Genomic DNA, 16,182 nt, shown 5'->3' with positions numbered 1-16,182 from the left:
CTCCCTCCCAGCGCTGCCGGTACCGGCGCCCACCGCCCCTCAGCTCCCGCTGCACCTGGCACAGGCTCCGGGGAAAGCGGGCCGGGGTGTCCCTGTGTCCCTGGAACAGGCTGGCACGGGGGCTGAATGCTGGTGTCGATTCACTTTGTTGTTTTTTTTTTTTTTTTAATTGAAAAGTAAAGGGGAGATGGCCCAGAAGCAGCAGGGAAGGTGTGCATGGCAGAAGCTGCAGTGCTCTCCAGCAGGCTCCTGGAAAGCAGGCTCAGCTACAGGAAAGGCTGTGCCAGAAGCAGCCAGTCCACGCTCCTCCTGCCGGGCACCAAAGGAGAAGGAGGCGGCAGATCCCCAGGAAAGGTGCCCTCGAGGAGCACTGCTGGGCCCCAGTCGCTCCCCAGAACACAGCAGCGTCCGAGCCAGCTGGACTTCAGCTCCTGCCCCAGAGCTCTGCTTCTGGAAAGCCAGTCACCTCTCCCACCTCACGGCAGGGCTGCCCGCCCTGCGTGAACGTCAGTTTGTACCGCAGGCGGATGGGATCCTGGGAGAGAAAGGAAGAGAGGGCACACCGTGATTATAAACCCCTGGCCTTATGCAGTGAGTCCCCTCTGAAAGGGGAAACGGCAGCCTTGCAGAAGCTCTGCACAGAAGAAAACCCTGGATCTTCCTAAGATAGACAAGAGCAACTGGAAGACCTGTGCACGCCAGCCATGGGCATGTTGGCAATCCAGGCCTGGCCTACTCAGAGTTCCTTGCACTGATCTTGGGTCTCATAACTATCCACCGGTGCAAAAGATCTGCCACCCATGGCTTGTGCCATGGGCACCCCTGTGTTCCATCAGCTGCCAGCACCTGCCCTGGGTGCCTGCAGCTGTCTCTGTGTGCAGACAGTCCGCAGTTGTGCGGCTCCTGCAGCAACTGCCCACACAGTCCTTTGGACTGTAGCTCTGGAAAGCCCTTTGAGCAGAAAAAACACCTTCCCAGCACAGTCCTGACTGCCCTGCCTCTCCACTACACAGTCTCCCCCTCTTTCACACAAACACTCCCAGTGCCCAGCAGCAGCACCTTGTGTGGGTTGGCGAGCAGCAGCACCTGGGAGAGCACTGCGGGCGGGAGGAGAGGGCTGAAGGCTGGCAGCTCACAACCAGAGGCTGGTTGTAGTTTTATTTGCATGGTCTGAAAGAGAAAACAAACACTTGTTAGCCCATGCCGGGGAAGGGCTGTGAGCCTCACTGAGCCATGGAGCTGGTTAAAGAGACATCAGCCAGACTCTTCATTCAGTGAAAAGCACAGCCTGCAACTGAAGGCAGATATTCCTAAACAGCCAGTTCTATGCTACACGTGCACAGGGAGCAGGAGCCCAGGAGGCTGAAGCAGCAGCTCTGGAGCCCTCTGGCCCTAGCAAGGCCATGGACACTGAGAAAAAGGCACCACTGTACAACAGTTCTCCGTGCAGAGACGGGGAGCCACACCATTTCCCATGAGCAAGGCAAATGCTCAGTAAAAAGTGGTGAACCTTCTTCTCAGGACATTTCTGAACTTCTCTGCTATTTGCCACAGGCTTCTCACCTTTGGGACTGCAGCCTGGAACGCTATGTCCCTAACGGGGTGTGCTGAGGTGCTCAGCATGGACAGGACCATCACCAGCACGTCTGGTCGGCCGGGAGCCGGGTCTCTGGAGAAGTGGAGCATGGCCTTGAAACCATTCCTGTCATACACAGTGAGTGGGCAGATAGTGCCTGCCAGAGACAAATCGAGAACCAGAATCAAAGCCTGGATTCCTCTCCCATCTGAGGGTGAACAGGAAAGAGGGGATGAGGAATAGCAAAAAGGAAAATGCAGACGAACTTTCACTTCCTTTGGCAAACCCACAGACCAAGTGGCACACAGCCCCTGATTTACATCTGCCTCTAAGGCAGAGACAGGAATCTGAATGTCTGCATTTGGGATTTAGCAGCTCAGGTTTCAGCAGTCCTTGAGAGAAGTGAGGTGTGGATCCAACAGAGACATGGTGGGAAAAGCAAAGTGCCTTTCCGAGCACACACAAGATTTGGCTCCTTACCATCCACAAATTCACACCTGACTATCAGCATCCAGCCCTTCCACAATCTGCTGAGACCTTCACTTGAGTCTGAAGGCAGATCAGGATGTCTGTGCACCTGTCCTCTTCCAGCAGCAGTGAGAGCCAAGGCTCTGTGGCCCCGGGCTGAGACCCCAGGGTGACATTCCCAGGAAATGCTCTGGGAAGGAGCTGCAGAGCTGGGCCATACAGTGTGAAACCAAAAAGCAGGGTGGAATGAAAAGCTTCCTGCTTTAGGAAGTGGGGCAACTCCCACTCAAAAGTGATCTTTAGGAATTTTAGTAGAACAACTGTTTGAAGCTTGACTGAAGGTGCAAAGGACAGGGTTTAGAAGCACATTACAAAGATCAGCCAGGGTAGAAAACTCCTGAGCAATGAGGATGAGGACACTGTCATGCCATGATCCCTAGCACCTACTCAAATTCTCAGGTACATTAAGCCCATCACAGAACAGTCATTACTTGTCTCCAGCAATCCAGAGAGCATGAAGCTACTTTGGCTTCCTGTCCTGCAAACTCATGGAAGAGCTCTAGTAAGCAGAGCTGGGGCACAGAATTGTACTTACTTGGTGTAACTGAAACTAAAGGCACAAAAAGGTTTTCTAGAGAAGCATCACAGGAAGCTGGATGCAAAGAGACAGCAGGTTTCAGATCATAGCCTGGACTGAGGAGTGGAGGATCTGCCACTGAGTTACTTGGAACATCTGGGAAGGGCAATTTCATTGGTGATAAATCCCTGGAAAGAAAAGCATGCAGAAAGCTTGCATTAATTGGGGATTCTACAGGGAATATACTGTCTTCTGCTGTGTCTGTCTGTATCCCCAATCCCTCATCCCCTTTAGTTACAAAGAAACTACAGACTTACACTCTGAGTCCTTGAGGAATTCTAAAACTCTATCATCTATGGAAGATCTTGCTGTTTCAAAATTCATTAAGGCAGATTTTGGTTCTGTTACTATGGTAAAACTTAGGTTTAGGGATTTGGAAGTCTGCCATCCCTGTGCACAGCTTCTCTGGAGCCCTAGTCAGGCAGATCAAAGTAAATTCCAGCTCAAAGAATCACAGGAAGCTGAAAATCTTAGTAAAGTTTCTTGTATTATGGCAGACTGTATAAGCGTATTGTAATAGTCTCCTGCTCTGAAGATCTGTGGAGATGAATTTGATTTGTGAACTGTTCCAAGCTTCCACTGAATGTCTGGAAACTACCTTGTCACAGTCTGGAGAAAGCTGAGGAAAGTATCTTTTGAGTGACAGGTTATTATAAAAGGGCCTGACCATAAGGTTTTTGTTCTTTTAGCTCAATATCATCTTGTTATCAACCAATGGGATTTGTCTCCCCGAATTTCTGACCCTTGGAAGGTCCTGGTGTGCAATTAACTGCAATTAACCAGTGCAGAACTGCAGGAAAGAGCCAATGTGTGCATGGATCACTTGCCATCACTAACCAGAGGTAGCTGAAAGGTTTTCTTAAATCTCCCTGCTGTAAAAGAATTCCTCAGCCCCAAAATCTGACTCTATTATGAAGAGTTTACTTACAAAGAGAATGTCTTGGTCCTGAATGGTGGAGAGAGCTGCTCAGCCAGGCTCTGGAATTCACTTTTCCCTGCACAGCTGTCTTCCCAGCCCTCCTGTGGTCCCAGGGTTTGAACAGCACTTACACCTTCCCTAAATCCATTGTGTACAGCAGGCTGGAAAACAAGGCCCTTCAGGCTCATGCTGTATCATATCAGCAAAAATAAGCCTGTTGCACTGAGAAGTCTGTTTATCAAACACCACTACCCAAAGCAGAAATACACGAGTCATTTGGTTGCAAACTGAGAGCACAAGGATTCCAGTCTCCCTTCAGAACAGAGTGGTACACCAAAAGGCTGCCAGGGAAGGGCAGACCAGGAATCATCTCTGATTTTTGTCCTTTATTCCTTACAGATTGCAAAGTACCTGAGCATCACTCACCTCTGCTAGGCCAAAATCAGGGGGTGGTTTCTGTGTGACAGGGGAGCTGCTGAGACCTAAGAAAGACACCAAATGCCACAGATAATTTACAGAAAACAGATGATTTCCACAGCTGCTTCCTTTGCTGTCTAACCCCACTGGAGACACTGCATCCCTGAAAACTTCCATCTGGAAGGTTCTGCTTCCTCTTGGGACTGACAGCAAAGTCAAAGTTCTCCCCTCTTTACTGAAGAGCACAAACCCCAGTAACGAGGGTGACACTGAGTGCACCTACAGACCTAAGGACTGCAGCTCCTCCTGGAGCAGGCAGCTGGAGGCTGTGCTGCCGTGGCAGGGGGCTGAGGCTGTGTCTGCAGAGGGCTCTGGGGGGCCCTGGGCCGTGGCCTCCAGCTCGGAGAAGTCGATCAGGGTGTAGCTCTTGCTGCGCCGCGGGGCTGCTCGGCACGCTTGGGGAACAGAGACAGGGTTAGCCAGGAACCTCTGCAGAGGATGGCACATCCAGGGCTACAGCTGTGCCCGAAGGCAGAGAACTTGGGGATATTTTCTGTCAACTATAGGCAAGAGAAAATGATGGTTACATAATATTTTTCCTGTTCCAGCACTTTCTCCACGTTGGCTCCCTGAGGAGCGCTTCCCTGCCAAACCCTGCTCCCAGCTGGCACGCAGGGCAGAGCTGCCATGGAATGCTGTGGGGGCTTCTCACCTGGTGCACGGGCAGAGCTGGCAGCTGAACCTGCTCCATCCCCGGCCTCCTGGCTGGCCACAAGCTGCCTGTACTGCCCCAGCGCCCGCGAGAGCTCGTCACTGGCCTGCAGGATCTCAGCTGGGAAACCAGAGCAGATAAAAACTCAAGTTCCAGCAGGAAGGTCAGCTCAGTTCCACAGCGCTCCCCAAAATGCCCGTGAGGAAGGGACAGTGCAGCTCAGGAGCAAAAGCCAGCAGAGCAGGCTGCCCTCAGCTCCTCACTCACCTTTCATTCCATTTTGCACACACAGCTGCTGATTCCAGGCCTCTCTCATTTATCAAGATCCCTTTGAAATCCTATCCCATCTCTAAAGTGTTCCTAATTCCTGCCATCTCTTCTGCACTGTCTTTTTCTCCACAAGTTTTCCCTGTGCACCTCAGTCTGTAATCCAGCACTGCCCAGCTGAAGAGCCATGGCACCCACAGTATGAAAGGAAGGAGGGAGGTGCAGTTGAGCTCCCGGGGTTGCTCTTTAGGATGTGTGTTCAGCAACCACTGCTGCAGTCACATTTTCAAGGTGTATGGACCTTGGAATGAAATGCCAATTGTGGAGTTCAAAGGTTCTGCTTTTACCAAATTAACTCTACCCTAGCTGAAGCCAGGACACCTTCCTTGGTATTACACCTAAAAATTCAAAATATATTCCTCTTTCTGCGTTTATACTTCAGTCTCTGGAGAGAAAAGGCCTCAAAAGGCTTCAGTTCTCTGAACATCAGAGAAAAAACCTCAGAAAACCACCTCAGCTGAAGAAAGAGAGTCACTGTTTAACTTTGAGCTCCAAGTGGAAATGAACAGCTTCCTCAGAGATGAGCAGGAGGAGACCAAGTGCCACTTGCCCTGGGCATGGTTTCATGGTGAGCAGAGAGCTTTGCCCACAGGGTGCCAAGCACCCGGGCAGTCCCCTCGCAGGGCTGGGCACAGCCCTGTCCCAGCTGCCCAGAGCCACAAGGACAGTGCTGGCTCTTACCTAGAGCCTCCTCGTCAGCCACTGCCTCGCTGGCCAGGCGGAAGAGCAGCGGCCTGAGCTTCTCACAGCGCTGCCACACAGCCTGGGGAGGAGAGGTTCCACTGCTCAGACCCCCACCCACGCCTCTGCCATCACCTGCACACCTCTGGGAGAGGCAGGGAAAAGAGCATTTATGCAGGAAAAAGAGCATTTACCTGCAGGGTCTCCTGCTCAGCTGGGGATAATTCACCTCTCCTGTAGCTCTGCAGTAACTCATCCATACGTTTGACATTCTCAGAAACCTCACTGATGGTGTTCACTCTGCGGGACACCTGAGCTGTCTTCTCTTGCTCCTGCGATGAAAAATGAAAGAAAGGTAGATGATGACTTGGCTGGAGCACTCAGGGTCACACCTATTCATATTTTATTGCAGGTAGAGAAGGCACAAAGCAGCACGGGTGAGAACAAGCCCCCAGCTGCCCCATCAGGGCACCCTGGCTCTGTGCTGTGCAATATGGAATACATCTCACCACAGGCACGAGGGTGACCTCAAAATCTGAGCTGGGAGTTGGTGCCTTCTGCCACACAGAATGACACAGTCCAAACAACCACAGGGCTTTGTTAAACCAAATCTCCTCTGTGAGCAGAGAAGTGGGATGCTCCTTCAGACGGAACATGCAAACAGACAGGCCGGACGTGCACACACACTGCATGCAGGAAAGAGGCAGTTCTGTACAGCAGTGACTTCTTTCCATCAGGGAACTGAGTTTATTTTTGGAAATTTCCAACCACTACTGCAGCACTACTGCCAAGGTGCCACTGACACAGAAGTGTCCTGCTGTATGCACATTCACAAATTCCCTCTTCCTGGCAACGGCACATTTTAGGGCAACAAAACAAAATGATCTCATGCTGTAATCTCAGAATAATTTGGAAAGACTGAACACGGCCCCTTCTCTGGGGCTGCAGTAGAGGCTCTCCTGTCCAAACGGGATGGCCAGGTTCCCTCCCACCCTCCCTGGCTGCAGAGGCTCCTCCTGGAGTTCCCACCTCTTTCACCACGCTCTGGATCAGGCGGTTGGCTGCCTGCAGGTCCTCGGGGTGGCTGCTCTTCAGGAGCCTGGCCAGCTCCTGTCGGGGCAGAGATGGGCAGCAGTGAGCAGCAGCCTCTGGGCTCTGGGCACACCTCACAGCCACAGACACCTGCTGCACAACAGCCCCACAACCCTGGAGAGATGTCAGCTCCTGTCCCACAGTCTAATCCAGGTTACGTGGCTGCCTGCACACACTGGCTGCTCAGGATTAGGAACTCTGGCTCTACAGAACGGCTGTGAAACCTGGAGAAGCCCTCCCTTGGGGAGATTTCAAGGAAACTGATGTTATTCTGTAAAAAAGTTTCACTTTTTACTAAGGAAATATTTCTGACGAGCTTCAGAGAGTTCTCTAGCTGCTGCACTGCAGGAGGAATCAGCATTATTCTGAGATTTTCTGAAACAGCAGAAGCTCCCAAAATATTACTGAGCCTCTTTTCTCATCAGTACAAAACAGAGGGTGGGGCATGAAGACTCTAAGGTTTACCTTGGACTTCTCTTCATCTGTGTCAAAAATAGAATTCTGAGGTCTTGGAGAAGGGGGAGGTAAAATTTTGTCTTCTGGCAGTTTGGGATCTTCTTTTACAATCCCTGGAACAGGTAACAGTAGTCGTTCAGTGATGCCCAAGCTGCTGAAACCTCGATGCTCAGCAGTGCATGAGGTTTTGCCCAGATTTCTGGATTAAAATACCACTGAGGACTACTAAATATAATTGAGTGGATGAAAAAATCCATCCCGGGATCCCTCTGAACTCATCTCTCACAACCCTGGGAGATATTCCAGGGCAAAGATCACTTCTGAGCCTGTCCTGTGCTTCTTCCCTGCCCACTGTGTGAGCAGAGGCCTCCAGACTGGTCTGAGCTGTGGCTCAGGAAGGCTGTTCTTTGGAAAATCCCTTTAAACAGTTCCAGGCATCCTTCAGAGCCCAACCAGCCTGGGACCTTTGTCCCTTTTCCTTACACACAGCAGGTCATGAAAAAGCTGAGTCACAAGCTGAGGGGGGCAGATATCTGTGGGGGAAATCGTGGGCTTGGGAGGCTAAAAAGGAAACTGAAATAACAGAACTGAACCTTGTTTCTTCAGCATCTGATAAGCATCCTGGATTTTGACTTCCTGAGGAAACCAGACTGTCCAACTGAATATCACTTCTGTGACCCTCGACTTGACTTTTTCTGAAGACCAAATTCCATAGTACTGAAAACAAGACAGTAAAGAAAGACAAAAAGCTCAAACCCAAGAATTGGTGCCAGATCTGGCCCACGGATCCAGCCCCAAGGCATTTTTGTGCAGACACCAAGGGTAAAAGGGATTCCTGTGAGTTTATTCACAGCGCTGTCAATTTGTATCCTGGGGTTAGGAAACACAAGAACTGCTTTGGAGTGTATGAGAATCACACACACATTCTACAACAATCAAACCACTTCAAACTTCTCTGATCAGTTATTGAACCCAAAACCCAAAGTATGATATTTTAGTGAAAACATTCTGTGCTTGACTTTAAACACTCCCCTTAACTGCTGCAATGCAGTCACTGCACTGGCCTCAGCCAGCCCCAGGCACAGGAAAACTGAACAAAACCAGAAACAAACATTATTGTCTCTTATCAGCATCTGGGTGCTTTCTCCAACTTCTCTCATTATTGCCTATAACCACTCCTTTTATTATAAAAACACAAACCTCCCCAAGGCCAGGCATTTCGAACTGATTCAGTGATACCTGTCCTCTCAGAGCAGTAAACAGAATTGTCTTCAGTGATATGTGCTTTGGAGTCTGTGGCTTCACTGAAATTCTGTTATCAAGCCTGAGACAAGGAGTTTTGTTCTTCAGTTGAGCATTTCTTTGAAATCAGCTTTTTGCAGCTCTGCCCTCAGGCTGATGCAATGGAAAATGAAACGTGCACCAGTGGTAAATGTGTGCAGGAGCCACCAGAAAGGGAAATCGATGTGTGTGATGCTCAGAGGGTGCTCCAGGCAGGCCCAGGCCCACCCCACGAAGAGGAGCACAGCCAGAAGATCCCACTGCCTCTGATAAAGCAGAGCTGCATTTCTTATCCCAACACCCTGTAACCTACCTTTGGGGAAAGCACTTTAATCAGCTCATTCAGAAACCTGAATTTCGCCATTTCACTGTGAAATCTGTCACCACAGTTGTTCACACAGGTCTCCAGCACCTGCAGAAAACAAAATGCTACCAGCAGGAACTGAAAACACAAGGCTTGAGGAGCTTTCAAAAACTTTGTCACTATTACTAAATCTAAGAACTTTCTGACACTGCGTTCACCAACACAAGATACTGAGAAAGCCACGCAGCAAGAACAGGTTTTATTCCTTCATCCAGCTTTCCTAGGCAGCACATTTAAGGCCACCTGCTCTGTTCTACCCATCACTACCAACTTCTGAGCTATTGCCTTGGTGGTGGGACACAGCTCACACAGCCAGAGCTGCAGACCAACAAAACACCCCAGCAGAGCAGCGTGGGGAGGAGCAGAAGCAGTTCCTGCATTCCTTGTGCAAGGGAAAGTTAAATGGAGACGCATCCCAGAGAAAAAGACATTGACATCTCAGAGAAAGGGAAGAGAGAGCTACCCTGTCTGCTCTGCTCTCTGCCTGCCAGCTGTTTGCCAGTGACTACTTTGTGTGCTGATGGAAGTACTCACTGTGAGAGCACGCAGAGCTTCCCCCTCCTGAGGGGACTGGATTTTGTGTGCCAGCAGCCTCAGCGCAAACCACGGGCTGGGGAAGAGCAAAGCAAGTCACACCATGCACGAGTTCCCAGGAAAACAAATGCTGCTGGGCTGGGTCTGCACAGAAGAGCGGCTGCTGGGTTCACAGCAGGACAGACAGCCATCCTCGGGCACAGTGCTGGCCAGGGACACTGCACACACACGGGGGTGACCCCAGCACTGCCCTCCAGCCCTGCCCTGGGGCTGTCCTTTGGGAGGGAGCAGCAGGGACAGGCTGGGGGTGTCCCCGGGCAGGCACCACCAGAGCTGGCTCTGCAGCTGCAGGAGCTTCAGTGACAGCCAGGGCAGCCTGTGCCAGCTCCTGGGCACGTGCTGGGTGCCAGACTATGAGCTCTGAACTCGGTCTGCTCTAAACACACAGATGATCACTAAGGTTTGACAGGTCATTAGCTTAATTAGTCCCTGCTACTTCCCACAGAGCCCAGACTGCCAGCTGGAAGGTGAGGAAATCTCAGCAGAGATCCTCCACCTGTCTGGAAGGACAAGCTGAGGCTGAGCTGCCTCGGGGCTCCCCTGCAGGACCCCAGAGCAGGAATCCTTGGCCAGACTCCTAAGGCATGGCCAGCAGGACCTGCTCTTGGTGGGCTCCAGCAGTTGATGTCAGAGCCCATTCCCTGACATCACCCTCCATCACACTGGCACACGCCTCTTTCCAACTCCTATTTCTGTCTCATTTCTGCTTCCAGGAGCAGTGGAGCCCAGCGAGCCCCCTCAGCTCCCCACACCACAGCCCCAGGCTGTCCCCACAGAGCCACGAGGGGAGCTGAGCCAGACACAGCCTGGCAACACAAAGGGCTCTGTGTGTGCCTTACCCCTCCGTGTCAGCGTTCACCTGGTCACAGAACCGCTGGATGCATTCCCAGTTTTCCTCAGAGACACTCGGGTCAGTGGCCTCATCTTAACAGAGGGAGAAAAACAAGAGAGGAAGATGGAAAGGCCAGCCTCAGTGTGAGCGAGCGCTCCGAGCAGGAAGCAGCTCCGACCTCGCTGGAGCCGCTGCTCCAGAGCTTTCTGTAGCAGAAAGGAGAGATCCAGGACGAGCAGGAAACAGCTGTTACTAAAGTCTGCCTAAAATTATAGTCCCAAGCACACACTTAAAGTCAAGCACAGCCTGACAGTGGCAGATGTTGCTTTTAGCAGGAGAAACTTAAAAACCATTTACAGGCAGCTCTCCTAGGACCACTGTCCTGCAACACAGGCAGTTTACACTTTAGCACAGCTAAATTAAGGAAAAAAAGTATTTTTTGGCTCTATCCACTCCCCAGCCTGTCACTCAGCCAGCTTTGGGGCAGGACAGATGGGAAGAAGCCAGATGCAGCAAGGCAGCACCCACATCGCTCCACAAGGGCTCCGTGGGGACAGCAGCCCCTTCCCCAGCGAGGTGAAGCTGCTCCAGTGCCCAGCCAGGTTGGGAGAGGCAGCAGAGCCAGCAGCCAAGCCAGCCCCGACCCCCAGCCCCAGCCCCACTCACTGAGGCAGCGCTCCAGCTGCCCGCTGCCAGCCATGGCTCCGTCCCTGTGCCCGCCAGGAAGGGCTCCAGCCCCCGAGCCCCCCGCGCTGCTGGGGAGCAGTGCTGCTGCTGCTGCTGCTGCCGGGGAAGTGCTGCCCTGGGCGTGGGCTCAGCACAACCCCCGGGCTCCTCCCCTCACCGCCTGCACAGCAACCCCGAGAGCGGAATCCATGTCACCACGTTGATTTAATAATTAAAAGGGCATCCGACAAAAGAGGGTAAAACAGCCCAATCTCCTGATCAGGGGTATTTTTAGCAGAACCACGTGCATGACTCAGTACACAGGAAACCCCCCTCTGAGCAGCTCACTCAGCCTGGTAGGACCCAGAGCAGCCAACAGGGCAACAGCTATAATATACATATATATATAAATATAAAAACACCCCCACTGTATTTATTGGGGAACCGTGTTGTGTAGCTGTAGGTACCCTGACTGCAAGGCCCTTTCCAAAAAGAATCTGATCTGTTGCTTTCAGAAGTTCAGTTACTTTCTGTCCACATGGTTTGAATTTAAATGCTGATGTGTCTTTTTCTCCCACCCTGCAAAGCAGGCTCCTTCACGAGGCGACAGCAGGACGGAGTTGAATCTGGACTTGGTTCCTCTCCCAAACGAAGTGGCTTGTGCCCAGTGCGGGCTCCTACAGACGTGGGAGCAGCCCAGACACCTGCCTGGCCCGAAGCCCAGCTCGTCTGATCAGAGCCGATCGCACAGGTGCCACCTGCGCCATCCGAGTGCGCGGCCCGGCAGGTCAGCGGCGTCCCTGTCAGCTGGACAGGGCTCTGTGTATGCGGCCACACGCCTCCTCAGCTCCCAGAGTCACCATCATCTCCGCCACGCTCGGGCCGTGCTGCAAACAGAGCGAGTCACTGAGCACAGGAACTGAACCCCAGCACGAGTCTGTGCACCGCGGACTGAAACAACCGCTGCCACACTGCGGGGGCAGCAGCAGCTCAAACAGAGCCTTGGGCTTTCTCCTCCTGAAGGCAAACGGGTCAGAGGGACCGGGAGGATTAGCACCAGAGCTGAGCCAGGACTAGGCTTTGAAGAACTTTTGTAAAACCTGGGTTTGAGCTCTGTGAAAGCACATTGCGATAATCTCAGAACTGTTCTTTTTACCTGCCGCCCGCTGAGCGCCAAGCGCAGGAGCTGCATCATGCTGCTGTACTTGGTCTCTCTGGTTTGCTTCTGGACACTTCTCAGCTCTTTGTTCAACTCCTCCACAGTCAAGGCAGCTGCTGGTCTTGTCATGAGCCTTTGGGAAAGAAGGTGTCCTTACACTCTGGGGAAATGAAAAACCACAGGGTTCCTACCTCTCACCCCCACCCTGTGCCAGGGTGCCCCTCTGCTCACCAGCAGCAGAGCTCATTCAAAAGAACAAGTTCAAACTACAAAATTATGCCACAGACCTGGAAAACCACAGAACAAGCAGTAATTCTGATTGTTTGAGATTGCAGTTTTCAGAGATGAGGAGCCATTGCTGCCACTACTCACTACACTTACCCTAAGACCAGTTTTCCTATTTCATCTACTTCTGCAGAAATTGCTTGTAGCTGCTGCCGGGACACCGAGGGCCTGACCCACAGGTAAGAGTAATCACTCGACACCAGATTCTTCAGGAGGCTTATGTGACCCTGGGGGAAGAAAGCAAAGCTGGCAAGGCAGAGGGCTGTGCTGTGGAGGAAGCAATCCCTCAGCTTGGAGGACGGTGGCACAGTGCTCTGCTGCCACTCATACTTTTCTCAGCAGAAGGACTCGCTCCACATATTCATTTTCCAGAACATCTGGATCCACTTGCTGATCCCCATAGACGAGCTCCACCAGCCCCTGCAGCTCCCTGACGAGCTTCTGGCGCAGCCCTGGGTTCTCAATGTGACGGGTGAGGTGAATCCTGCAGCAGAGGAAAGACCTGCTCTTGGATTGCTCTGGGTTACCTTGGATCAGCCCAACCACGTTTCACAGAAATCACAGAATATTCTGAGTTGGAAGAGACCCACAAGGATCATCAAGTCCAACTCTTAAGGGAATAGCCCATCTGGGGACTGAACCCACAACTTTGGCATTCTCAGCACCATGCTCTGACCAACTGAGCTAAAACTGTGGAAGTGTTCCAAAAGCAGCACTAAACCAGAGTCAGACACTCTACAAAGAAGCATTTAGCTCTGGTGCCCACAGATGATGAGGCCACTCTTAGCAGCACAAGTGTACTTGCAGAAGAACCTTCTGGAAGTGTTAACTCTTTTTAGATCTTATTTTCTTAGGTTATAAACGTAACACTTGAGATCCTCCCAGCTACAGCCACCCTCTGCCTAGACTTTCAGTGCTGCCAACCCCAGTGTCCAAGCACAGAATGGGAGAGGAGGCAGGAACTGTGTGAGCAGAAACTTATGCTTCCTCTTAGCAGAGCCCAACAGCTGCTGCACCAGGACCGTGCTTGATCCAACAAACAAAACCTCCAGGCAAAGCCAAGTGCTAGAAATAAATTCTCACTGACACGGTGCTTACTACATTTTAAAGCTACCACTATTTTTTTACCTGTTGAATTCTGGGAGCGCTTCAAGGTCCAGGAGAGCAGAATGGGTTGTAATTCTGCCTACATCAAACTGGGAGATCAGCTCCTCCAGAGTCCTCCCCATCTGCTTCTCTGCAACACAAGGCAAAGGGAATCCCTGGGCTCTGTGCTCCCCTCGGGCACGGGGCCGGGCTGGCAGCACGCTGAGCAGAGGTGACACAGGACAGCCTCCTGTGCAGTGCCAGCAGCAGCAGGGATGTCCCCCAGCAGGCACACGCTGCCATGCTGCCCCCTCCCCAGGAGCCTGCTGTGCTGGAGAGGCACTGGGAATGGGATGTTCTGCTTGGCTCCGTCGCCTTCCTCAGGGAACGCCTGACAGAAGTCACTCTCAGCCAGGAGTGAGCACTGCCCAAGCAAGATTTCATTCCCTAGCAGAGCTCTCGGAACACAAGTTAATTTGTGATCCCCACACAGCAAGAGCCACAAAAGGAGACATTGACTCAACTCCTTGTGGTCTGTCAGGTTAAAGTGGCACAGGTGTCAGACAACACTGCAATTACTAATCACAGAATGCAAGTTTTCCCAAGACTTCACAGAGTTTCTCAGCCTTGAAGTGAGGGTTTTCCCAAGGGAGAACCCATTAAGCACCTGATTCAATTTTAAAGGCAGGAAGACCCACCATCCCAGCTCCTTCCACAGGAGCTCTGCAGAAGGCCTGGTGGCACCTCAGTGACTGACTGCCCTTCAAACCCCAACAAAGTTCTCAGCTATTAAAATAAGCCCAGGCCATGCCACGAAGTCAGCATGGGCTGACCTGGCAGGCAGGAGCCCGTGGTGCTACCTGCGAACCCCGAGCCGCAGTTGGTGACGATGTCCAGCAGAGCCTCCGGCAGGAAGCCCTCCCGAGCAAAGCGCTCCAGGAAGATGTCCCCCTGCCTCTTGGACAGCTTGCCCCCGTCCTTGTTCAGCAGCAGCGGCAGGTGGCCAAAGCGAGGGGGCTCCCAGCCAAAGGCCTTGTAGAGGAGCAGGTGCTTGGAGGTGGAAGCCAGCCACTCGGTGCCGCGCAGGACGTGGGTGATGCCCATGTAGTGGTCGTCGACCACGTTGGCCAGGTGGTACGTGGGGAACCCGTCCCCCTTGAGAATCACGGGGTCACCTTCCACCTCGGCCACCTCGTGCTTGTTCCAGCCGTAGACCAGGTCCTGGAAGGGCTCCACGCCCTTCTCCAGGCGGAAGCGGATGACGCAGTCCAGGCCCTGGGACAGCTTCTGCGCCACCTCCGCGGGCGTCAGGTGCCGACAGCGGTTGTCATAGCTGGGGGGAGAGCACAGGCTTCCTGCCCAACACAGCCCAGCACCACCACGCTTCTACATTCCCAAAACTCTAAGCAGATGCCCGAATTTCAGCTGCAACCCTCCCACTGCACATCCAGTCCAACAGCTCATCTCGGCAGGGTGACACACCTTCCCCCTGCGGGCACGGGGACAGCGCCAGCAGCGCTGCGGGGCTGTGAGCCGGGGACACGGGGACAGGGACACGGTGACAGGACACAGGGACAGGGACACGTACCGGGGGGTGTGCTGGCTGCGCAGCGCGTCCCTGCGGAGCAGCTGCAGGCGCTGCGGGCTGCAGAAGCAGCGGTAGGCGGCCCCGCTGGCCAGCAGCGCCGCGCCCGCCCGCCCGTACAGCTCCAGCCGCCGCGACTGCACGTAGGGCCCGGCGGGGCCGCCCCGCCCGGGGCTCTCGTCCGGGGGAATGCCTGCAACAGCGGCACGGCAGCGGTGAGCAGCCGGGCTGCCCAAACAGCCCACCACGGGCAGCCAGAGCCGCCCTCCAGCTGAGTGCACTCAGCCTTTACAGCAAAGGTGAGGTTTCAATATGTGAAAAATGAAAGATGTTTCTAAATACCTGCCCAGTCCAACATATCTTCTATTCCTTCTGCAGCTCCAGGCACCACTCGATTCTGATCTGTATCCTCCACTCTTAGAATAAAGGTCCCTTGGTGTTTTTTGGCAAAGATATAATTGTACAAAGCTGTCCTAAGGCCACCTAAATGCAGAAAACCTGGAATCGTGGGGAAATTAGAGGAGGCGGTCTCAAAGGAGAGCCAGGGAAGAGTTCTAAATGTGAGCTGGAAGGGCGCTGGACGCTGCCTGCGCCGGCAGCGGCACCGGGGCGGGAGCGGCACCCCGGAGCACCCCCAGCTCCGGGCAGTGCCTCCGGACGCAACTCATGGATGGCCGCCCGACAGTCCCTGGAGGGAGCGGCAGCGCCTGACAAGGCGGCGCACGGCCGGGAGGCACCGGGACACGCCGGGAGGGCGAGCCCCGCAGCCCCGGCGGGAGCCCTCGGGGCAGCCGGCAGCCCACGGGCCCCTCCGGAGCCAGAATTTATGTTTTCCAACCCAAAGCCCCGCCCCGGCGCAGCGCAGCCCCGGGGTGGGCAGGGGCGGGGCTGCCGAGGGGTCGGTTACCTGTGGGGCTGGGCCCGAACCGGACCCGCGGTCCCGATCCCGGGGCCGGTGCTGATCCCGGTCCCGGTGCCGCCGCGCAGCGCAGCCCGCGCAGAGCTCGCGCCATCCCGCCACGCGCCCACGTGGCCGCGGCGCCGT

The 16,182-nt window shown here is 53.6% G+C and overlaps 2 protein-coding genes across 3 annotated transcripts; both read right to left on the bottom strand.

Moving 5' to 3' along the window:
• Positions 1-175: 175 nt before the first annotated feature.
• GGA2 (golgi associated, gamma adaptin ear containing, ARF binding protein 2) lies at positions 176-11,179 on the bottom strand. 2 transcript variants are annotated; one of them, XM_041490326.1, is made up of 17 exons: positions 11,023-11,179; positions 10,364-10,448; positions 9,465-9,540; positions 8,880-8,978; positions 7,879-8,002; positions 7,295-7,398; positions 6,767-6,847; positions 5,932-6,069; positions 5,738-5,819; positions 4,730-4,849; positions 4,305-4,472; positions 4,027-4,082; positions 3,610-3,761; positions 2,640-2,809; positions 1,564-1,733; positions 1,060-1,170; positions 176-535 (listed from the first exon to the last, which is right to left on the bottom strand). In XM_041490326.1, the coding sequence occupies exons 1-17, from the start codon at positions 11,054-11,056 to the stop codon at positions 425-427; spliced, it is 1,881 nt and encodes a 626-aa protein (XP_041346260.1). In that variant the 5' UTR covers positions 11,057-11,179; the 3' UTR covers positions 176-424. The 2 variants fall into 2 exon arrangements, with proteins under 2 accessions (XP_041346260.1, XP_041346261.1); XM_041490327.1 differs by lacking the exon at positions 4,730-4,849.
• Positions 11,180-11,228: 49 nt separating this feature from the next.
• EARS2 (glutamyl-tRNA synthetase 2, mitochondrial) lies at positions 11,229-16,161 on the bottom strand. Its single transcript, XM_041490329.1, has 9 exons — positions 16,045-16,161; positions 15,480-15,635; positions 15,141-15,330; positions 14,413-14,885; positions 13,595-13,703; positions 12,797-12,950; positions 12,563-12,693; positions 12,179-12,314; positions 11,229-11,909 (listed from the first exon to the last, which is right to left on the bottom strand). The coding sequence occupies exons 1-9, from the start codon at positions 16,148-16,150 to the stop codon at positions 11,826-11,828; spliced, it is 1,539 nt and encodes a 512-aa protein (XP_041346263.1). The 5' UTR covers positions 16,151-16,161; the 3' UTR covers positions 11,229-11,825.
• Between the last annotated feature and the right edge of the window lie 21 nt (positions 16,162-16,182).

Source organism: Pyrgilauda ruficollis, unplaced genomic scaffold (assembly GCF_017590135.1).
Source record: "Pyrgilauda ruficollis isolate IOZ18807 unplaced genomic scaffold, ASM1759013v1 scaffold122, whole genome shotgun sequence".
NCBI classification, from domain to species: domain Eukaryota; kingdom Metazoa; phylum Chordata; class Aves; order Passeriformes; family Passeridae; genus Pyrgilauda; species Pyrgilauda ruficollis.
Note: the sequence above shows the minus strand (reverse complement) of the source record. Positions and strands in the feature narration are given on the sequence as shown.